The sequence below is a fragment of the Diadema antillarum genome, unplaced genomic scaffold, assembly GCF_040938485.1.
Source record: "Diadema antillarum isolate AM-2024a unplaced genomic scaffold, OU_Dant_1.0 seq00000993_RagTag, whole genome shotgun sequence".
Classification (NCBI taxonomy): Eukaryota; Metazoa; Echinodermata; class Echinoidea; order Diadematoida; family Diadematidae; genus Diadema; species Diadema antillarum.
The window spans coordinates 385,472-409,473 of record NW_027271831.1 but is presented as its reverse complement, the minus strand read 5'-3'; the positions used below and the strand labels follow the sequence as shown (position 1 = coordinate 409,473).

At 40.2% G+C, this 24,002-nt stretch overlaps 2 protein-coding genes across 2 annotated transcripts in view; one reads left to right on the top strand and one right to left on the bottom strand.

Annotated features, from left to right (window-relative positions):
- LOC139742272 (nipped-B-like protein A) overlaps nt 1–11,899 on the bottom strand; it is a 39,019-nt gene extending 27,120 nt beyond the window's left edge. The window contains exons 1-10 of the mRNA XM_071652851.1: nt 11,760–11,899; nt 8,484–8,568; nt 7,923–8,091; nt 6,982–7,097; nt 5,363–5,491; nt 4,906–5,046; nt 3,996–4,120; nt 2,579–3,359; nt 1,071–1,454; nt 515–589 (exon numbers count right to left, since the gene is read on the bottom strand). Of these exons, the coding sequence (XP_071508952.1) occupies nt 515–589; nt 1,071–1,454; nt 2,579–3,359; nt 3,996–4,120; nt 4,906–5,046; nt 5,363–5,491; nt 6,982–7,097; nt 7,923–8,091; nt 8,484–8,547 (1,984 nt within the window). The 5' untranslated portion in view covers nt 8,548–8,568; nt 11,760–11,899. The remainder of the gene's footprint in view (nt 1–514; nt 590–1,070; nt 1,455–2,578; nt 3,360–3,995; nt 4,121–4,905; nt 5,047–5,362; nt 5,492–6,981; nt 7,098–7,922; nt 8,092–8,483; nt 8,569–11,759) is intronic.
- A 621-nt stretch (nt 11,900–12,520) lies between these two features.
- LOC139742271 (eukaryotic translation initiation factor 2D-like) lies at nt 12,521–23,690 on the top strand. The gene is made up of 14 exons (XM_071652850.1): nt 12,521–12,612; nt 13,616–13,764; nt 14,394–14,584; nt 15,237–15,320; nt 15,902–16,100; nt 16,556–16,884; nt 17,557–17,674; nt 18,269–18,418; nt 18,999–19,166; nt 19,668–19,757; nt 20,332–20,424; nt 21,563–21,695; nt 22,595–22,769; nt 23,614–23,690. The coding sequence occupies exons 2-14, from the start codon at nt 13,709–13,711 to the stop codon at nt 23,682–23,684; spliced, it is 1,857 nt and encodes a 618-aa protein (XP_071508951.1). The 5' UTR covers nt 12,521–12,612; nt 13,616–13,708; the 3' UTR covers nt 23,685–23,690.
- Nucleotides 23,691–24,002: the final 312 nt, after the last annotated feature.

The window sequence follows — 24,002 nt, the reverse complement described above, 5'->3', positions numbered from 1 at the left end:
TGTACATATACATACACATGTACTGATGTAGCCCATTGTAGTACCACATGTAGTAATGTGTATACTGCAACCTTTTCATTGTTACACTCAGTATAAACAGACCCCAAAATAGAGGTTCGTGTTTGCAAGAATTTGAAAGGAAATTTGATGTGATGCATGTTAACCATGTTGGAAGTAATATGTAATTCATGTGTGTTTGTGTAGGAGTTCTCAAGGAATTGGGAATCCCCCTTTCCTCCCTTAATTATTAAAAAAAAGAATCACGGCGAGATTGCATCCGTATAATAGAGAGATCCGGATAAAGGGAGGCCAGATAAGAGAGGTTCAACTGTATTCAATTTACAAGCATTTATTCCTAAAAACACATGGAAACACACACACACACACACAACAAAAATAATATGTGTGCAGCATCTGAAGACAGCTCTAACTCGTCTAAAATCTAACACATAACATCTGCTTGTTTGCTGTTTTGAATTAAAAGAACAAAGAATTATAAGATTTTTTCACTCACCATCATGGTCTGCATCAGACATGCCCTTTTTCTTCTTTGTTTGTCTCTCCTCCCGTCGAGTTCTCTTGGCAGGCCCTATCAATGAAATTACAGATGCGCAATCTTAATTTAAAAGGCAGGACAACATATTCTTTCCTACGAAGATGGAACAAAATGAATAATAGCTGAACTGAATATAAGAAGAACATGCATGACCAGTATCACTGTATCGTGTGGATTTACTGATGCTTGACACTGCATGCTTTCTTTATAGCAAGGCAGAACATAGAACATATCTTTGTTTCATTGGCTTTTCAAAGAACGCATAGAAGTAGTGGCACATTATTCAGCAATGACAGCCATCAGATCAATCTATGATATTTTAAACACTTGGAGGGGGATTCTGAACACAGATAACTACACTGTTTAAAAATAAAAACTATCTTGCAGGAACTGATCGGAAAAATTTGCAGATTCTGATGTCCTTCATCAGGGGCCATCCACTGTGCTTATGACTTTGTTGCATTCAACAAATCAGATAGACATATTTTGATGGGTTTGCTGGTCGATTACTCACGTTCCTCAGACTTCTTTTTGTCCTCCTCTTCTTCATTATCATCTCTTTCGATGAAGATGGGTGCGGCTTCCTCAGATTCGCTGGGGACAGGGGATGGAGCCTTCATCCGTGAGTGCGACGGTGACCTCCCAGCTGATGTGGCGGTTGATGAAGCGGCAGGTGCCCAGTCATTCTCGTGGTTGGCTGTGGAGCTTTGGGGACGGGGACTGTTGCTGGGGGAAAGCTCACAGTAGTTGACTGACCCCCTCCCCCGCTTTCTTCCCCTTCCATCTGGCTTCATGGGCGTCAGCTCGTCGTCCACGAACGATGTGGATGGTAGTTTGGTGAGAACCACCCGGGGTTTGGCTGCTTTTGCCCGCTCTCGTTCTGAGGGCTCTGCCAAACCTAGAAGGTATACGAGTCACTTGCGAGTGTCAGGAAACAATTCAAACTTGTGCTGTAGTATCATATTCATTTTGATTGTAGCTTAAAAGCAAGAGACAACACTTTTAATCATTACATAATCTAGGTAGCTTCAGACACATACAGACACTGTCAGGTTTTACAGACATAAACTCTACTAGATAAGAATGGAATATGTTGTGCTCTTGTCAAAAATTCAGTATAACAGTTATTTTCACAATTGCACAATATCCAATATCCATATGATATGGTCCTCTAAATCTGTGTGCCACGTTTGCATGCCTGATTCAGTTTAACAGCTTTCAACTTGGTATATTTTGCTAAAACATACAACCAAGTTCTAGCTGATCGATAACTCGCGGTATGCCACAGTACATTGAAAGCGTCATAGCCATAGCTTTATCAGGGAATTTATATCACAGCAAAGGCTGTAAGTTTCTCTTTAAGTATGCTGTACAGCATTTCTAGCATGATTGCCTCTATGAAAAATTACATGGCTTTGAAAAAGGAATGTTTTCAAAAACTGCTCACATAATATCGTCTCATAATAATGTGGCACACACGGGGCTTACAACATGGCACACAGAGTTAACTATCATGATATTCACTGCCATACTGGATACAATAGATCCCCTCAGCTGAATAAAAAGGCTCAGATACATAATGCACTCTATTCCCTTCATGTCTTCAAACTCACAGATGGCTCTGTGGCTTCTCTGCCAGGGAGAACACCAACTAATTTCTTTGCCAATGGAATAATTATAAGTTTTATGATACTACAATCGACACATAACACACCAAGGAATTCCAATGAAATTTCAATGTGGCACTTGTAGCATTTAGGAGTGACACACTTTCTGCCTTAAAAAAAAGACAAAATAAACTGTTCTAAGACTTCTGATTCTACTTTTTAAATGCATTTGCAGGCATCTTCTAGCCAACTTGAAGGGGGTGATTATAAATCTTCTACAATATCATACTTTAATGAGTAGTCATTGCAACATGAGTGGGGCTGTAAAATGCTGAAATTGAGACAATAAAATATAATTCTAATAATAAAATTAAATAGAATTACAGCAAGGAGTGTGAAAGCTCTGCCTTCCTACCTTCTTCCATGGGTTCACTCTTATCCTGCTCCTGCACAGGAGCACTCTCTGTTTGCATAGGGGTTTCACCAGTGTCTGCTTGTGAACTATTTTCCACATCCTTTTTTGCGATGGCTGCATCCTCTTGCTGCTTTGAAATATCACTTTTCTCTGGTTCAAGTGTCTTCGGCACGTCAGAATGGGAATCGTTCCTAAGTCTTAATACGCTCTTCCTCTGTGCGGCAGCACTACTGTCAGTTTTTTCCACTTGCTGCTGACTCGCTGCCACCTCCCCCTTGTCTGTTTGTGTCCTGTTCGTTTCCACCACCCTTTGTTCAGTTCGGGTTTCCTTGGAACTTTGGTGACGTATCACACTTTGCTGTTGCACATTGACTGGTTGTTCGGGCTGTAATCTTTGGTCAGGCACTTCTACTTTCACGTCCGCATTCTGCTGCTGTGACTGCTCGGCGCTGGTAGGCTTCGAGGGCTCCACGCTCGGAGGCTTGGACTGCTCCCCGCTCGTGGAAGGCTCACTCTCGCTGGCCTTCGGTGAAGTCACAGGTTTCCGCGCAATTTTCAGGGTGAGTTTGGGCAATCCAGACTGTGTTGGCCCAGTGGGTGATTGAATGATGTTGTAGCTTACTTTTGACCCCTCCTTATCTCCCTTTTCTTCCCTGTGTCTCGATCTCTTTTTCCGCTTTGACGAGAGGCGGGACCTGGAGGTGTCTGCACTGTCAGATTCTGGTACGCCCGATGATTCCCCTTGAGCCTCAGCAGGTGTCTCCGGCTGGTTATTGGAATTCTAGATATGAGATAGAGAAAGCAATCACCTGTTACCTACATGGCACTCCTCTCATGTAATAACATTTACAGCATGACATGCTTCATCTCTTGTGAACACCATAAAATGACTGCCCCTACAAAAGAACTGAAAAAAATAATGCCTCCGACACCACTTCATGGCGGAGGCATAAAATACATTGTAGTTAACAATTCTATCACATTACTGCATTTATAAATGACTTGGACTGCTGCAGCAGCAGAATGCATAGGTGGGATAAAACTTCTATTAGACTTACTGTTCAATAACTAATCACAAAAAGCAGAAGCTCTCATTGAAGCTGACAGGCTTTGAACAACTCGCTTATATACTAGTTCTTGTGTGTGATGGGATCAGTCATACTAGCACAGTTATAATAAATAATACATTCTCTTTCCAATCTAATGGTACAAAGTACCAAAAAAAAAGGGAGCTCAGATACTGCAGAAAGGAGGGGGTCAAGGGTATATAGTGGATGAAATAAAACTCCATTGTATGTACTGAAACAGATAATGGTTTTACAGAAAGAATTTGATGAAAAGAAAAAAATATATACCATACTGGAAGGCAAAACACAACAAAAATTAAAACAAAACAGAAACGAGCAAAAGATCTCACCATATGATTGATTTCAGATGATCCAGAATGTGACCGGGTGGAACGCCCTCTTCTCTCCGAGTTCTCGTTTTGATGGTTAGAGTTGAGAGCCTGCCTTTCATCTTCACGAGTAGCAGTGGCCGGAGCTGGGAAATATGCATATGAGAACAGAAGCCATATACTTAATGAGAACAAGGCAGAGAGGAATAGGCAAACACATCCCTTTCATTAACCAGTTGAAGACTAGTCCCAAGTATACTCTTGCACATGCCAATGAGAAATACATGTTATACCAAAATCAGCACATCCTCAACAGGTTAAGAGCATCAAGCTATGAGGAGCTTTTGTTTCCCCCAACATCATACACACCATGTACCTGTTTTGACTACATAGTGGCATACAGTTTTTGTGTTTGAACTGATAATCAGGAAAATCTCACTGTTTTCGTACGAATACACATTGTGTGAAATCACAAGATGAATCCATGTGTAACAAAGTTACCATAATAGTAAACCGCTGTACAATGGAAAAAGAAGAAACACAGGCAAACTAGGAGAGTAATTATTTGATGCTATACCTTTCAAAGGAAAATAGATGCATAAATCACAGCATTAGATTAACGATTATGCAAAAAAGAACCAGGCCCAAGTATAGTGCCTGCATTTATAAAAAGAATACCACTTTTATGAGAACAAAATCATGTTGTATGGCTTTTGCAAATGGGTGTTACTTCTAGCATATTAGGCTTGAAATCTCTGGTAAAAACAGACATCATACCTCTAGGATGTACGGTACAAAGATCAGGGATATACTCGTCATTCATAGGGTTGCCTAATATTAGATGAATAAGCAAACATACAATGTTATGCATTAACTTAAACCTTGATTCTCTCTGTCAACAGCGAGACAAAAATGGAAGCTTTTCTCATACCTCGTGAAGGCGACCTCTGGGATCTGTTCTGGGAGTTTGGGGTCCCAACAGAGGGTGGGGTGGCAGGGAACATTGGGCTACTGGCAGGTGCAGGTGAGAACTGATTGGCTGCATAGCCATTGAGAGGGGCTTGACCAGAACCTGAAGGAGAGGGGGGAAACAAATAAGTAAATATATAAATGATGCAAACACAAATCTTCAGAAGAGAACAAATGCAAACACAAATCTTCAGTAGAGAACTATAAGGGCCCAAGTTTATTAAACACCAACTCATGGTATTGTTAATTCTGCTAGTTATGTAAAATGTCATGGATCACAATCGTAGGAATTTATGAAAATCATTCCACTAAACTCCCAATCATCCACACCATGACACACCTATATGTCTGTGTACACACAGACATATAGAGTTATCATGCTCTGACAACCTGGAGGAATTGCCCAATATTGTTGTTACCTTGTGAAGAGGCAGAACCAGGCTGCTGGAACTGATGTTGGTTGCCATGACTACCACCAGCTGATGGAGAAAGGGAATTGCTTGGTCCTCTGGAGGAGAATGCACTGTGTTGTCCAGCCCCACCTCCAGCTAAGGAAATATATGAAATGATGATGTTAATAAACAAAGCATTAAAAAAAGCATGGTGATTTTCACACAGGATTGAAATAGAAAAAAATAAAAAATAAAAAATAAAATACGTCGTAATCATCATTTTCATTACCATTATCATCTTTGTTACTATCATTATTGTTCACTGCGTCTTATTAGGGAGTTTTCGATTGGGTGAACAAGAAGGTTGTGACGCCGAGCGCAAGCGTACATCAAGGTATCACGTCTGTACGTTGACCCGCTGCTAAAAAACATTTCGCTTTCGGGCGTCACGTCTCGTGGCATGTGCAGGAGGCAACCTGTGCCTTGGGTGTATATATGCGGAGTTTGTAACTTTTTTTTTACTTGCAATATTTATTTTGTCTTTGACTAGATGCCGAATAAGTATCCTGGCATGAATTATGTGGGTTTTGAAACATGATGCATGGTAAGACTACAAGGTAAATGCGCTGCACCAGGCCAAGCACAAGATGTGATTGTGTACAGCATTACGTGTAAATGCCTGCGTGGGACTATGGTATGCAGTTGCAAATTGCGGAACAGTGAAAGCGGGCAAATAAAGTAGGTACCAGAGGCTGTAGTTTGTATGTCAGCGCTGCTGCTGTGACGTACCAAGATCAAAAGCTTTCATGTAATTAGAATATCAATATTCTCTCGAAAGAAATAGGAAAACAGGTGAACTGAGCACGGATTTCCCTAGAGTCATTGTGCTCTTTCGCACGATTTTCGTCTATCGCGATAGGAGTGTGACATCATAGATAAGGCGGCTTGAGCGCGGTGCAAGTGAATTGGGTGGACAGTGATAACCGGGGTGAACGCGTCTGAAATTTGGGTGATGAGCCGAGGGTTGACACTCATGCGTGTGCAGTACGTAAAAATTGCGTCAACCCACGGTGACGCCTGGCTCAACGTGCAAATCGAAAAGTGCCTATTGTGATGTAGCATCCCCTAAAAAATGCACTACAATGTACCCTACCCCACAACATAATTAACAACATTGCCAATTGTTTCACTCTCCAAACACACATTTCATTTCCATGAACATTGTAACAATCTAAAAACTTTGAGCATCCATGCAACAAAATGGTAAAACCAATAACAATGTCTGATGATTATATAGGAGAAATAGGGAAAGATTTTTAACTAAGTAATCTTGGTAAGATAGTGGCAGAAGTTTGTAGTTTAGGCATGCATTAATTTCATTGTGCCCTTGAAATATTGATATTAAGCTCCATAAAAAGAATCAGGCATAGGCATCATCTCCAGCAGTGCACTGTTTGCAACATTTTAAAACAGGTAGATTGTGACAAGGGCTGACATAGCATTCAGTTTAATTTGAGCCATACAATCCTCCACACAGTCATTGGCCTATCATTACATGTCTGCTTTCAAATTACGCAGCAGTTCAAATCACTTTAGTAAGGGGAACTTCATACAGACACCAATACATTGCTTGGCTTCTCACTCACCACTTATCTGTTCAAGCCTGGACTTGAAGACGTTTGGATTTCTGTTGAGCAGGGCTTGGAGAAGTGCAGGAACCTCCCCTTCTATTTCATTGCTGGTTGTTTTGTCCTTCAGCTCTCTGCAATACAAATCATAGTGTGATACAAGATGCATCAATTATCATTTGTATGTAGTGGGGGCAGCTGGGAGAGAGCAGGCAGCAATTATTTCAGTAGCTCACTGGATGTTACCATGTACCCACTGGGATGGTTCTGGAAATACACTTCAATTGATGTCAGATATTTGCATTCATTTTTTCCTTGCTGGACTAATCTCATGACTAGTTCGGAGTCAACATGTGACCTTCATATATCTTATCACCAATGAAGTTCTATATGACCTATTATGAACTACAAATATAAAAGTTTTTATTTATGTAAGCAAACGTACAAACTGTAAACCAAAGGTAAAGTTTGAGTAAAGGTCAAAACATCATAAAACAATGTGGATTCTTATATAACTTGGCTAAAAATGTTGGTGTATCATTGGACAATGATGATTGATATCACACTTAAAATTTATCATTGCATGGCAATAAATCAAACACACAAGGTAACTTTAACGCCGGTAAGTATGAACAAGTAAGTTTTGCCCCATGTTTTTGGGGCTGTTACAACTTCACACTGAATGGGCAATATCTGCAACTGCCTTCGTCAATATTTGTACATTTTAGTGTAGGTGAGATAAGAGACACAAAGCATAAAACAATAGATTCTAAAACATCTCTAAAACTAGTGTAAGAAAATCCCATTATCCTTTCTAAGGAACAGTTACAATCATGCCAATTATTTACTCTTTGTTTCACAAGTTTACCACTGATGCTTGAAGAACCAAATAATCTGAACTGCTTGCAATTTCTAAGGAAGTTGTAAGGACAGAAATAATCTGTGCCATAAAGACTCACATGTGGTCAGTGTTGGTTTTAGTGAGGACGTGCAGGAGCTGTGGAATCAGGTTCTCATCCTGACGTCCAAGGAGTCTCTGGGCCTCTTCCGCTATGTGAGGGGTATACAAGAGCCCCTTGCTGTTCAGTGCACTTGGCAGGGGTGAAGGCAGGGGTAGCTCAGTCAACACTGGAATATAAAGGAAATATTGAAGATCATGTTGCCTGTGACATTCTTTGCATCGACGTAGTTCCCCCCAAAAAACAGCAACAAACAAACAAAACACGAAAGTCTAAATGACAAGTGGTCATGAACATACACATCTACTACACTTGGAAAAGATTATAAATTTGTGGTTCTAAAATAGATGTTAAACTACTTGATACTCATTTTTCCTGCAAGACTATATACCATTCAATCAAAAAAGAAAAAAAGAAAAAAGGAATAGAAAGTAAACTTGAACCAGTATTTGCTACAAGCTCTGTGGTATAATGACATGTGATGCTTCAAGTGAGAAATTGTCATACAACACATGAGCAATTTTATTATTTATGATTATTAATAAAGTAATTTGTACTTACAGTCAGTGAGACTTGTTATTCCAGCTAAGGTGGTAATGGGAACACTTGGCACTTCTCCATTCATTCTGCCGATGGAAATTTACAGCTGTGAAACAAAAAAGAAGACAACAATGCACCAAACTAAATACAGACATTCACTTTTGTGCAGCATAAACGAATGCTGCTCATCAGTGACACTAGCAGACACCAACTTCTGGCGCCCCAGCTTGTATTCTGCAAGAGTTATCAAAAAAAAAAAAAACACACACACACACACACACAAAAACACCCACAACTACAAATGATGCAGAATAGCTGCCATGACCATTAATTGCATAATGAAGGTGACAGCCTCTTTATTCAGGCACAGGATAAGATAAGGGAAATGACGTAGCAAAGGCAGAATAAAACATTCAGAACATCATAGCATCAAGTGCCGTGACAACACAGATTGGGTCTAGGGCAATTACCCCCTGGACAATTACCCCAGATCCTTCCCCTGACCCTTCCCCTGATCCTAACCCTAGTCTTGAACCTAATCCTAACCCCAACCCAAACTCTAACCCTAAACCTAACCCTAATCTGTACTCTAACCCTAAACCTAACCCTAATCTTTACTGTAACCCTATCACTAACCAGTATTTAGCATAGGGGGGGGGGGGTTAATAGCTGCATCTACCAAAAAAAAAAAAGGAAAAGAAAAAAATGCAACATGAAAAAATCTTCATGTCCCCCCCCCCCCCAAACTAAATTTTCCATGACACTTTACACTACTACCATACCCTTTTAGCTTACGCAGAGATGCAGTACGTCATCTCAATCCCATACGGAAGTCTTGCCATAAGTCTTGCTACTAATACTATTCCAACTGAAGGTCTACATGTATATGTTTATGACCCCATGTACACTCTGTAGCAATGCCAGCTGGAGTCTCTTGGAGACTGGCCTGAGATAAAACGCTATGTACTGAATCCTCCTGTGCATGTGCAAGCTCGCTCTGAAAATCCCACACCTTGTGTGCTGTCTGTGTTGGATGTTGTGAGATGATTGCAAGAAAAGCCCCCAAAGGCTGATGGATGGCAGAATTTATAAACAAAGTGTACCTGTAATACCTGCAAAGTGATTACTGAATAGTTTGCTGACAAATTTGTGTGCCCACATACTCCACTGCATTAGTGTGGAATACTACTTTGAAGAACATGCACAACATCAGATTAAGTTCTGATTTTATTTTTCTCTTCATGAATATTTGTAAATTGATATCAGACTTCAGTTTCATAGAGCTGATTTGGGTGTGAAGAGGTAAGAGCCGCAAAAAGAAGCACAGAAAATTTTGAATCGGATCAGGCTGATACATGTAGGTGCAGCTGCCCTGTATTGAGCAAATCTGCTGGCGCCCATGCTCCAGTGGGTTGCTACACACCGCTTGATTAAAACTCCATTTTCTCAAAAAGCACTGACAGAATTTTTTCTTCTTTTCATCATTGAGAGTGAACATGTGTAACAAACAAATCACTATGCAAGCTTGCAACGATTTATATATCAGATGTGAGATGGATGAGAAATTGAACAGCCCCCCTCTTGAGCATTTCGGGCTGAGAGTAAGGGCTTCACGAGCATCCTGGCAGGGGAAGGTAAGACCAGGACGCTTTATCACATCCTTTCACATACAGATTTGTATATACTGGCACTGTTGTTCACAACAGGAAAGTCCCTCTTAGTCCCCACCAAAAATCCATCCAAAATCCAAAATTTTGCCATCAAGAATGCAAAATCGGAGCAAGTCTTCCAAAGTGCGTGAGAAATAGTCCAATGCCAAGAATCAGGTTTGTCAAAAAAAAAAAATGCTAAAAATCGAGAAATACGCCGTTATGTTGGGAGATTTTTTACGTACAGTGTATTGCAAGCTCAGAGCATGATGATATCCAAAAAAAAAAAAAGGAAAAGAAAAAAAAAGATAAAAACAATATCTCCGTACGTGCCGGATGCAGTGACTAAAAATAATGTAGAGTTCTACAGGAGTTGAATGGAAGTGCCAATTCGCTGGGATTAGACACCAATGTGCGGGCGCTGCAATGTCCCTGATGCAACACTGCACTAACAAGGTATTTTGCAGCGCATTTTTCAGCGGGCTTCTAGCTACGCTACGTGTATTGACATTGAACGCATATGCACATAAACATCTACATTGCAATTTGTAGAAGGTGTGTGGCTGAATTCTGGCCAGGCCGGACAGATTCTGGTGGATTATCAAGGTAAGGCATAACGTTAGACCTAGATTCTATATTAGGATTTCGTGAAATTCTGTGATCTGATGATAATAGATTCCATGACTTTTAGAACAATTCAACAAAATCAACAATGAGATGAAAGTAAGGCCTAATTTAGACTAAAATTAGAGACTAGACTGTCGAGAGTTTCTAGTGGAAAATTGAGCAAAGAAAATGGGATTCCATTGCTTTGGGTATATAAATAATCTAACGTTAGAGACTAACACACATTGTTGTTGTATGATTGTGTAAGTATTATTTTAGTTGCAGAAAAGCTTAAGGCCAACGTTAAAAAAACGCTCACATCAAAAACTGGTGGTTTTTTATTCTAACGTTACAACTCCAAGTAGAACCTCAGCTCTAACTCAACTGCTACACACTATTTTTGCTGCCCACGGACATGACACAGATCTGCAGACTGTAACGTTAGAATGGACTGGTGGTAAACTAAAAGCAAGGGTAAACCTTTAGTGTCGTGCAGCCTGCACTTGATGGCCATGGGAACAAAATATTGAGAAGTCATTAGAATTTTATTTGTAGCACTAGCCAACACATACAGTCATGTCATTCATCTTCCATCAATCATTCCAGTTGGCAGTGGTGGTGGCAGTGCAAAATGTCAATTTGCCAATCACAATGGTCAATGCAATTGAAAATTGCATGCAACATTCACTCACAAACATCAATTCAATTGGTAACAAGAACATTCTACACTGCTTGAATACCACATGAGACAATATGGCGTTACACTCCGTGCATTTTCCCACATCAGGTTATTCTTTGGGCAATCTACAGATGTGATCCACCCGATTCCAATCTCCACCTCATCGCATGGCCCATCACCTTTACGTGCCTTTCGTCCAGCACGTCGGGGCAGGCGTCTATCATGTGTCCGTAGACAGGTGTATTACAAGCGCTGCTGTTCGCTGCTACGATAAATATTTAGCATGGAGCATCGCACAAAAACAGTAAATTTAAAACATTAAATTAAGGCACAAATATCATAAACAGAGGAAAGAGAACTTACATATGTTTCAAGGAACCATGGGTTTTCATGGAAGAATGAAAAAGGCCAGTGTTTGAATCATAAATCTACCGGTTTCGCGAAAATTTAGTCATGACTAGACGCGCCAAAACAACAAAACCGCATCACCAGATGATAATATCATTGACACTGACAGTGCAATAGTAATGCGCCACACCGAGAGCACAGATTTACATCAAATTCTGGGTTACTGGGATCACGCTATCTATCCCAACCATTAGTGAAACAAAAAACACATACTCCCCACATTAATGTACTTGTATTAGATACAGACATATTATATTTTTTGGTAACTACATTTTACCTCGTATGTAGGAATATTCAAAATGGCGATGTCTATCATTTCTACTTCCGACAGCATCGTCTGCCATTATGCATTGCACAAATGCCATTCATTATAGAGGTCAAAGTTTACACGGTTGCCTTTGCACGTGCGCACGTCGGAGCGGTGCTCTGATATCTTCAGCGCGCGGCCGTCAGTGATATGGCATCAATTCGATGTTTGCGTACCCTTTTCTTGCCCCGCCCGCGCGTGCGTCCGTCCGCCACCATATGTACACGAGTTTTGCTGCTTTCACTTTCGCGGTACGAGTAGTTAGGTGTCTTGAAATACTTTCTACGAATAAATGACAGACAGGATTCGTAACTAAATTCTAAAAATATAGACTAATCGCTTACCTCGTGTTGGGCCTACTACCTGACTTTGAATGATTTCAACAGCAGTCGTTCGTGCCGGAGATGCGAAAAGACTGACAGCTGGCCGGCAGGAGAGCACGAGTGCTACTACGGGATATTTGGTTTATCGTGCCCCAGCCCAGTGGCATCGGCTCACAAGGTCTGTACGTCCCGCTGGCCGCTAGCTCTTCAGTCAGCTGTCTGTAGACTGTGAGTGTGGATCAGTGTAGCTGTAACGTTAGCTTATGACATAATATTATGTAATGTAGCTAGTTAGCTCTGCTCTGCTGCTGCTGATGTTGACCGACAAGTATGTCTAATTTCGCGAAAAACTTCTCATTTATAATAATGACATTTGCTGAGTCAGTTTTTTGCTTACTGACCCAGCCTGGTCCCAGCAAATGTCATTATTATAAATCAAATGAGAAGTTTTTCGCTGAATTTATTAGAAATGTGGTTCTACTTGCGAATGTCGGTCAACTGCTGATGCTGCGCGGTTGTACTGTAGTTATCGAGCTGTCAACTCATCATAATCACAACCACGCACAGTTCTAATGTTAGATACAGTATAAAAAGATTAAAAGGCCAAAATAAAAAAGGGGGGGCAGGCAGGCGCAGGAAGTATGTTTGGCCCGTATGTTTCCACAACATTAGTATTCACATTAGCGTTTTTCTTCATGAAAGAATCACCCCGGCGCGGCGCGCTGTAGTGTAACCAGTAAATGTAATACTAGTACTCAGTACGTGCTGGGGTCGCTGCTGCTCTGCGGGTAATGAAAGCTCTCGAAAGAAGAACGTCCTACACGCTGCAGTTAATTAAAAAAACAAAGAGATTCGTAGAAAAAAATTATAATTTTCTCATGGGGGGGGGGGGGCGCCATAGGTTAAACACTGGCTCTACACTGTTTATACAGTAGGACTAGGAGTGTCAGTACTTGGAAGTAAAAAATGTGAGAGGTAGATTCTATTGTATAAATGTCATAACCATCATAAATAACTTGATGTGAATGGCCTGGGCTGAAGACATAAATATGCTGTCCACATAGAAATTTTATTGTTTTCATGTAAATGTTGTTTTCATGATGCATTCTTATGTGAAGTCCTTTGGAGATCTCATTGTACATGTACTGAAATTTGGTATCGTTGACTCTCCTCCATCTTAGATTGAATCCAGGAGGTTTGATTGACTGTGGAGTGTGAACAGTGTCTCCTCCAATTTTATATCATCTGGAAATCATTCTGACAAAAGCATCAGCATGTTCAAGAAGCCCTTCCATGTCAAAACTAACACAGCCATGAAGAACTCTGACAAGTAAGTAAAAGGAAAAAGATACAAATAAAAAAGAAAAAAATCTGTTCAATTATACTTTCAAATTAGATAGGCCTACATCTAAATGACACTCCCCCCCCCCCCCAACTATTGGTCACTCTCTGAGGAACGTGTTACCCACCAGCGTCAAAACATCTCACAAAAATGGACCATCAGAATCGCCACCTTCCCAAGAATCTTAATCAACTAGAATCTTTTTTGATGACAAATAGTGGACATTTTTCATTTGTGGTTTTTGCCTTAATAAAAACAGTTGATTCTCTGAATCTCACTTAGTAAAAAACAAAAACAAAAAACAAAAATCTGTGCATTCCAATCATTACTCCTTGAAATGTGATTTATGATAATCTGACCCTCAGAGACTGCAAGCTGATGAACCCATTTAGGATGAGTCCCGAGTATACTTAGGCAGGTGTCTATGGGAAATGCGTGTTGTAGCAAAATCAGTCTGTCCTCAGTGGGTTATGTTCTGGAAAAAGTGGTAGCCTTTCTTATGCTTGTACCCTGGACCATGTTAGATCACAGAGTTTTTGATCCATGGAGATGGTGCTATCGGGGTTCACCCATGTGTGAGTGCAATGTGATGTAATCTTTTGATGTGGTTCACATAGGCGAAAACTGAAGAGCTCTGTCCTGCAGCAGTTTGCTGAGATCACATCGGAGCAGGTAGAGCTGGTCCTCCCGAACAAGGCAGCTGTAACAGCCATGAAGATTCAGACTCATGGGGAAGACCACGTGGTGGTGTATGTTGTGGAAGGTATCCCAGCATTCTTTGAGAGCGAGAGATTTCTCTATCCAACAGGTGAAGTTCTGCTCTGACTCATTCAGATTTGCAATATCGTGCACCAGTACAGTAATGTCGTGGGTGCTACAATCATGCAGTGGTGTTATTTGTAAGTGCTGATCAATATTGAAGCAGGGAAAAGAGCCCTGTAAAACAGAAAGAAATAATCAATCGATACATAATAATACATGACGGTTACATCTCGTGTGAGTCTGCATAATATCTTTTATCTCTGAATTTATATCAATAAATGAAATCAACTTGACCGATATTCCTTTTACGTCCAGTTTGTTGTGAAATAATATGTTCCTCAGTTACCTATACAAGTTGTTCATTACCATTCTACCTCTGTATTCCATCCTCAATTCACAGAGAATAATGAATTAACTGTATATCACGAGAACATCGTCACCTCGAAATGAAATGCAAATTCTTATCTGTAGCTTCCTCCTCGTTATCCTCCGATAACAGTAATAAACAGATACGAAGTCTTTTGAGAGTACAGGAAGAAGAAAGTTGAAACAGTTTATGGTTTGCTCCCTTTACTTTGTGTATTTTTGCAGCCCTTTGTGAATGGGCAGATTCGTACCTCATTTCATATTAACCTGAAGACTCAATGAAAATGAAACTTTATCATAATTCCTTTCTTTTTTACCCCCATTGCTGATAGTCTACACACTGTGGAAGTGTCCAAATCTCTTACCCTGCTTCACTACATGGCCACCTGTCTTGGAGAAACTGAGAGGAGGAGCAGGTAATTAATATACTGTCTTCTTGTGCTGTCATACATGTAGTTGATGTAGCTGCCAGTGCTCCCAGAATTGTTCATGGACTTTCATTCTTGATACGAGTGCTACATTACTATAAAAATTGTGAAGTTACAGCAGGAGGGGATTTCTCGCCAGAAACAGGCGATATTGTGTTTTTGTGTAGTTAGGCATTTCTTTTTGCCTTGTTCTTTGGATATCACATTTTCTTTGTTCACATTTTCTTTGTTAGTATCATGCAATGATTTAAAAGACCAGCACATTTGCACAAATATGTATCATGAGGACTGTAGAAGAAACTCAACAAGAGCTCTTAATGTTATGAAACCATATACAAGTGATGCAAATATGCAAGAAGTATTGGGGAAACTATTTGACAGGACAACCCATAAAATACATTTTGTATGTGATGTGTTTCTGTTTAGAAATTAGGCAAATGATACCATGCACTGCAAGTGTCTTTTTGACCAGAAACACCTGGGTTGTGCATATATTTGTAAGTCAAATTGTGAATCAAGTGAATAGGACAAATATATTACAAGCATGAACTGTCCCATTGCGTCTTTAGATCTGATGCTGCCTGGAGTTGTCGTACCACCAGAGGGCCTCCCACGAGTTGAAAAATCACAGCTGTGTGGTGTGAATATGATGGGTAACCTTGCACCGGTTGCCATTGGAACTGCAGCCCTATCCTCCTCTGACATGGTGGCAAGTGCAATGAAGGGAAAAGGACTCCTCACAATACACTCCCTGGGAGATCATCTGTGGTCTGTATCTTTGTCGTGTCTCTACTATTCACTGCCTTTGAATCTGTATGTGCCCAGACACCACCATGGTATGCCTAGCTCGCCAAGCTTTTTAATCAGCACTCAGTAATCTATCCAAACTTGACATAGTTGTAGAGATAGCAAGCCACCCACTCCAGTGTAGCAATGTGCCTCAGTACAACTGGAAAGCCATAGTGACACAAGAGGGATTAGCTAGGGGCGGATCCAGGAATTCTGTAAAGGGGGGGGGGGGGGGGGGGCACGTGTCCCCCTCCATTTTTTTATATTTCCTTTGTTTAAAAAAAAATGAAGGGGGCACGCGCCCTGTGCGCGCCCCTCTGGATCCACCACTGATTGGGGAATTCGGTGATCTGTATTCATTGATGATTAGTTTCCGAAATCTATGAGGGGAGAAGATTGAAATTACACTGTGGATGTACATTTCCTCTCCACAGGGAAGCTGGCAATAAGTCAATACCTCCACAGATTGATCCAAAAGTCAACAGCCAGTCCGGAGCAGAGATGAATGATGAAAGTGATACAGATAGAACTGTAGGAGGGGACAATCAGGCAGAAAGCGAGCAGAAAATTACGGCGGAGGATGCAGAGAAAAATGGAGCAGATTGTGGAGAAAACACAAGGACTGGAGAAAGCGGAGATGGCGTGGCTGAGGAGATGTCTTCCATGTCATTAGATCCCGGTGATGGAGCCGTCGGAGGATATGATGAAGGGGCCCAAGGAGAGGAAGAAGAGGAGGAGGAGGACTATGGGCTGTCTCCAGCTGGTGAGTGGTGTGTGAATTTATCCACAAATGTTTCACTCAATGAAGGCTGTATCAGGTTTGAGCTGTATTAGGCTCATCTCCCAGATGAGGGCATCTCTCCAACTGTTATTCTGCAGGACATGACTATGTGTTACCATGGGGACATACCGATTCATTGGAGACAGAATATGAAAATAAATATGATAAATACCACATGGAAGTGGCTGAGCATTAAACAGTATTTTTCACTGTGCTGTTGAATGTTATTTATATGTGGTACATGTGTCTTGGGGGCAGAGGCAGATGAAACTGGAGATGATTAATGTTGTCCTTTGGGTTTAGTATTGATGAATTTGTTTTTGTCAATTGTAAGTTAACTTTTTCCTAATCCTCACATTATCAATTTCTCTATGTTAGTTGTTTGTACTTTCAGGGCCAACACTCAATTATGTTGTCATATTCATTTAGCATCTTTAGCAGTGGAAGCATCTTCTTGTGCGTGACGTTTTGGGGTATATTTGTTTGTATGTTTGTTTGATTGTCTGTTTAGAGCAGTTAGGCCTACTATTCTCAACAAAATGAAGATGACAGTTACTCATGTGCATTTGTAGGAAATTGCATATTGGGCAGGATAAATGAGGTGTGAATTATCTGACTTGGTATCCCTTTCATTGTTTACCCACCTACATTCAGACATCATGGACCAGCTCTTATACCAGTGTCTCTTACACAGCTTGAAGAAGAAAGTGAAGCCATCAGACTTGCCCCTGCTTACCAGCACTTTCTACCGGAACTATATCTTGCCATGCTGGTGAGTAGCATACCTCTCATTTTGTTACAAATGGCATAAATATGATGTTAGAGAGAGTGAATATCAATGATTGTGGAGATGTGTGGCATTATGAATAAAGGTCACAATGTGAAAAGTAGGTTAAGTGCAAAGACAAAGAAAGACGGTTTTGACATGATTTTAAATTCAGGGCTGATGTGGTTGATGAGATGTATATGACTATCAAAACAAGAGGGTGACAAAATGTTGTTAACACAGGAGAAAAAAATTGTTTGGGCATTACTGTTGTTATAATGAAGTGATGATCCTAAAAGAACCTTTATTTGAGGAAGCGTGTGAAGAATGTTTGTGTGGTGGTGGATGTTACTGTTACTGTAAAATGAGCCTTTCACTGTATAGAATCTTACAAATTTCATGCAGCACTGGGCTGTCACAAAAAAAAAACAACAATTCAATATTTCTGGAAATATCAAATTATGTGCAAAAAAACACACTCCTATACATGAAATTTTAAACAAGTTATGTTCACTGGAATTGGCCCTGTGCAAAAGAATTAAAATGTCTCCACTTTGAAAAAATTCTTCACAAAGTCCATTTCTTTCCAAACTCTGTCAGTCCAGAGGGCAAATCGCTGGACATCAAGAAATCCAGCTACAAGAAGCTGTCCAAGTTTCTCGAGGCCATGCAGGACAGGAGACTCCTAGAGGTGAAGGAGGCCAAAAAGGGTGTGGACAACGTCACTGCCATTTACAAAGACCATGATGAGTGAGTCTCTTTGTGTCTTGTTTCACCAGATATATGTTTGCAGAATAGACCTGAAACAGATTTACAAATGGGTAGCTCAGCCTTTGATTGATGGTGGCATGAACTTCTGCCTATTTTGGCTTTGATTTTAAGATACCATTATTCTTAATGGAATTATTTTATATACTTAGAGAAGTTATGCTAGCAGACACTACATACTGTCATACTATTACCATTTAGAGTCACAACCCTTCCTGGTATGTGCTGATGCTATCAAATGCGATGTGTAAATAAACAGGAACGTTTGTATTTGCCCGCTAAACAATCTTCAAAACACTTCAGCTTTGGTACGCAAGAGGATACCTGCCTCGTGGCAGAAGCAGGCTCGTCATAATGCAGAACTGAACATCTTGCACAAATGCACAGTAATTTGTTGTGACAGTCAGATACATCCTCAAAGCTATCAACATGTAATGTATGTCAGTGATTCCTGTCTTTCAGCTGAAACAATTTGGTCATGCAAGTTGTGTGTATTGAAAGAATGTTTCAAGTACTTGGATTAATTTCCCTGGCTTGCTAACATTGCAATCACTCCAAACAGTATCAGATCATTTGTGCCTCCCGACAACTCGAATGAGAGTCAAGAAGCGGCTGCGGCGTCCACGGAGCAGACGGTAGGCAGCAAGGCACCGGAAGGACCGCCAGAGTTCCGGACATTCTACTGCGTCACTCCAAACGTAGCACCTGTACTTCAGTCCAGTGGATTTCAGTGAGTCTGCACTGCTGTCTTTGGCCTCTGGTCATGTAGTGGGTTCTGAAGAAAACACCACCCATTCAGAAGTGGACTTTTGTTTCCTCACTTCCCACATACTTCAAAACATTGTTCTAGTGATGTCTTTATCATATTAATCATCACCCCTCTCTTTCGTGTTGTGGGGACAGGAGGAAATGATGATATGTAATATGTGAGCAGAATAATTACCATTATTCAAACCTGAACAGGATATTAATGTCAGACTTTGTTTTTACTTTTGTTGTCACACGTCAATTGTATTATATCTTTGATTTGAGATTAGATCAATTCATATAAATGAATTTAGGCTATATGGCATATGTCCACATACGTGTTGTGTGTTTGTGTGTGCAGCTCAGGAAGCCAACAAGAATGTGTTGCAATTCTGAGGAAGAACTTTGTAGTAGCAACCAGAAGATAGTAGGCAGTCTGTAATCTCTTCTCTTCATATTTCTTTTGGTATGGCTGATGTGCCAGGAAGGGTACTTGGATGACCAAGGAGGAGGTGCGGAATGCAGTGACGGCCTACGTCAAGAATGAAAGTCTGGTTGACCAAGGGGATTATAGGTTAGTTGGATATGTCAAGTTGGGTAAGAAACAGCAATATGTTTGCTTGCATACATGAAAGAATTGTACTTTAAATTTTGTTGCTCTGAACTACTTCTTTTGCTACCTGGTAGTCCATATAAGATTGGTTTAGAGTGAACTCTTGAAACTAATGGAAACTTTCACCACATGAGTGCTTCCAAAAGAGCTTGCTCGATCATATTACTTTGATGTCTCTTGCTTAATTAGTGCTTCTTTACTCTGAAAGATATGAATCATACTGTGTAAGGTGAAGGAATGGGCTTCGCTTTGTCTCAGAAGATGGTGTGATCATACTTTCTGGAAAGTGTGTAATTTGTACGTGAGCATGCAAGCAACAAATGAGTATCATATGACAAGTCACAGTGTTCAACAAATATTTTGTTTTCTTTTTTAGTAATTAATATGCCATTGTTAAAGCTCTTTAGCTGACTATCTACTTTCCCAAATTATTCTCATATTGCTTAATCATTTGTCAGTGCCCTGGTTTTGCCAATACCAATCTCAAGAGTACTGCCATTTGAGTGAAATGCTCATATTTTGACTTGCTCCCCAGTCGAGTCACCCTGGATCCAATCCTCCATGATGCTGTCATCAACAAGTCAGAGGGGAGTGTCTCTCACCTGAAGTGGGATCAGTTATTCACGAGGTAAGAGCATTGTTTCATTGACTGGCTTCTGTGAGTTTTCCTTTCTCAAAAGTAATTCCTGTGAGAAAGTGGAAGTGATTGCCTTTTAATGGCAGGCATCCTTTGAGTTTTAATGTAACAATGATGAGATTGAAATATCCAGCATCTCTCGTATGGCTCAATTTGCCTCTTTGTAGGTCGTAGATCCTTTTTGCAAACTTGACAAAATTTTGCATGGTTGAGCAAGAATCTCTCCCAAGAGTCTCTCTCCGAGTTTTTTACCCTAACTTACCTGGGGGGGGGAGGCATAATGGCCCTCCCCCCCCCCCCCCCCCTCGATGAATTCCGGGACCATTCCACCCCGCAAAATTTTTTGACCGCGCCGCTAGCTGACTTTTTACTTTCAAGTCTCGCGCAACTTTTGAGACCAAATTTGTCACGCCCGGACATACCGTTCCGAAGCCACGCCCCTTCAAAAAATTTTCGTTAACCCCAAAATTGCTCAAAAACGTGATTTTGTGTACAAAGTCAATACAAATTGTGTTTTTTCGATTAATTCATATAAAGATTCATATTTTTAATTTAATGACTGAAATAAATTCATTTTAGTATAATTATGCTTCTAAAGATGTGTATGACAAATTCTGCTGAAAAAAACAACACAAAAAGTCGAAAAAACAAAGAAATACATAAAAAATGATAAAACAATAAAGAAAATAAGACATTGATTTTGATACTGAATTTTTTTTTCTACGCACAAATGTTCGGAATGTCACTATGAATATTTACACCAAAAATCAGCATTCCATAAGCTTTTATAAGCAAGTACAGATGAAAATGATGTTTTTGCATATATTTGCATAATTAATTTAAAATAGAAAATGCAATTTTTTTGAAAATTTAACTCAACAGTCTTGTAGATTACATCCGGCTTTATGTTCATGCAAAATTTTGCGGCGATCAACGGCAGAGATCTGAAGGGGGGGCCATAATCCCCCCCAGAATTCAAGCTTGCTAAATAGCCCAGGTTAAGTTAGGGTTAAGAAACAACAGTGTGCAGTGAGCAACATTATGAGACACCCTTATTGGGGAAGAAATCAGGTTAGTCATTTAGGACATGGACAGTTACAACTGCATCCATATATCATCCTACATGCAGATGCCTTCACAAGATGAACTCAGGATACCAGATTGTTTACCCCGGTCTGCCAACCAGCAGCAAGCTCCGTATCCACAAGGGGCAGGTCCAACCCATTAAACTGAAAGTGGAGCGCAAAGCTGGCAACAAATGGGTGAGGCATCTTGGAATGTAGCAGATAATTGTTGCCATCATGGTCATGTCGCAATGAGCAATTGCTGATTTAGAAAACTGATAATGTTTCCTGCTTTTCATGTGCTGGCTTACTCTCACATGCAATGGAATCAAAACAAGTTTGTGTTTGCAATACCAGAGTTTGTGATTGTGCAGAAGGCTTCCTGAAACTTATTTATCTCTTCTTAATCTAAAGAATCTGGAAACTTTCCTGGTTTGGGAGCAAGAATTACCCACAGAGATTCAAACTGCTGTAAAACGAGGAATGTTCGCGTGCATTTTAATTTCGCGAATTTTGCTAGCGGCAATATTTGCGAAATTAGAAGGCACGCGAAAGTTCTTGCGAAAATTTCATGATGCGAGAAAGGCAGTCGGCTCCAATTCACGAAATTTTTGTGCCGCGAATATATCATGTTTTACAGTAAATGAAGGTTATCTCCTTGAAATTTGTTCTAGGAACCTTCATGATTTTGATGCATGAATGCTGAATTGAGAAGGTTTTATGTGGTTACATTCCCCCCCCCCCCAAATGTAAAGGCAAAGCCACTGACTTGCAATCATAATAATACCTGAAGCACACAGTTACCTCTCTCTTTCTCTCTATCTACCCACATATCTGTCAATCTATCCAATCTATCAACCAATCTATGTGTGTATGTACGTATGTATTTTTCTATCTAAATTTATATCTGTCCTGTCTATTTGTTATATCTGTCTGTCTTCTGTCTATGTATCTATCCATCTATCTATCTATATATGTATGTATGTATGTATGTATGTATGTATCTATCTATCTATCTATCTATCCATCTATCTATCTATCTATCTGTCTGTCTGTCTGTCTGTCTATCCATCTGTCTATTTCTCTTGTCAATACAGATAACAATAATCAACAATCTAGAGCAGTTCAACCTGGATCCGAAGGACTTTGCCCACCACCTGCAGATCAGTGTGGCAGCCAGCACTTCGGTAGGGGAAAGTCCAAATGCCAAGGAGGGACTACGGGTCACTGTACAGGGCAACCAAATCAAGTTTCTTGAAAAGTTCTTAACAGGTTTGTGAAAATTACTTTGACAAATATTTGGTCGTCATTGTTGTTTTTGTATTTCTGGGATTTGGAAGGAGGGTCAAGGTTTGGGAGCTGGCAGGGCTATGACTGTGTGTAATTGAGGTAGATGTGACTGTGGTTTGTCAGTTCAAATACTTGATGCATTTGTTTTCTTCACCAGCAAAATTCTCCTGATCTGTCACACGCATTCATTCCGGTTTACCCTCTAAAGTTATCACAATATTCATCCTACGATTAGAATGTATTGTTTCTTTCGCTTTCTCTGACTTATGTCAGTTTAAGTTAGATTCCAGACTTGTGGTACTCGGGTGTTTTTAAAAGCATCCAAGTGTTACTTGATGTGTATAAATTTGTGTGTAACTTAAACTTCCCTTGTTCTCCTAGTATGATTATTTGCTTTACAGATGTCATATTAATAACTCCACCAAGGCGGTTATGTTTTGCCACCATTTGTTTCATGTTTGTTTATTTGTTGACAATATTGCTGGAAAAGTATTGAGTGGGTCTGATGGAAATTTCTAGATAGGTTCATTATGGTAAAAAAGAACAGATGAGTAATTTTTGGTGGTGATCTGAATTGTACAGTGGTTCCAGGATCTGTACAGCTTGCACAGATCTTTTGTACTAGTGACCCTATAGCCTTTGCCAAAGTTTGCACTTCCTAAGTGCTTCTACCTACTGTTATTATTCATTCCATCTCTTTCTTCCAGCTTTTAGTTAATCATGTAGAGGCAGAAGAAATTTTAGTAGCCTCCATGGCATTGTCAACATCTGTCTCATAATTTACATGCCTGTGTCTATGCTTTTTATATTTGATTTGGTCCCTCAGGTCATTACAAGATTCCCAGAAGGTATATTGAAGGTCTGCAGCAAGCTCCAAAGGGCAAGGGCAAAAGATGATATCAGCCATCAGCCATGAATACTTCAAAGATCATTTAATTGCGAGTCTCCACTAGTCCTCAAGTCATATCGGCGATCCTGTATGTGATCATGTCTCAACAGTAGCAAATGACAATCGGGTGCTGTTGTAGGAAAGACTTATTTTTGTAATCCTCTTCCTTATATTTTAGATGAAATACAGCAGCTTGGCTAGAGTAGAATTTAAGGCAATACAACTCGTACTGACAGATCATGTGGAAGATCTAGAGATGTCGCAGTGGTTAACGTCTCTTTGCAGTGTAACATTTACCAGATAAAATTTGATCCTTTCCTATAAAG

Bases quoted from the DNA above. Each gene is read 5' to 3' on its own strand.
- LOC139742271 (XM_071652850.1), top strand. From the start codon at position 13,709: ATGTTCAAGAAGCCCTTCCATGTCAAAACTAACACAGCCATGAAGAAC. The intron at 13,765-14,393 runs GTAAGTAAAAGG...TGGTTCACATAG, and splicing joins GCCATGAAGAACTCTGACAA to GCGAAAACTGAAGAGCTCTG. The intron at 16,885-17,556 runs GTGAGTGGTGTG...ACCTACATTCAG, and splicing joins CTATGGGCTGTCTCCAGCTG to ACATCATGGACCAGCTCTTA.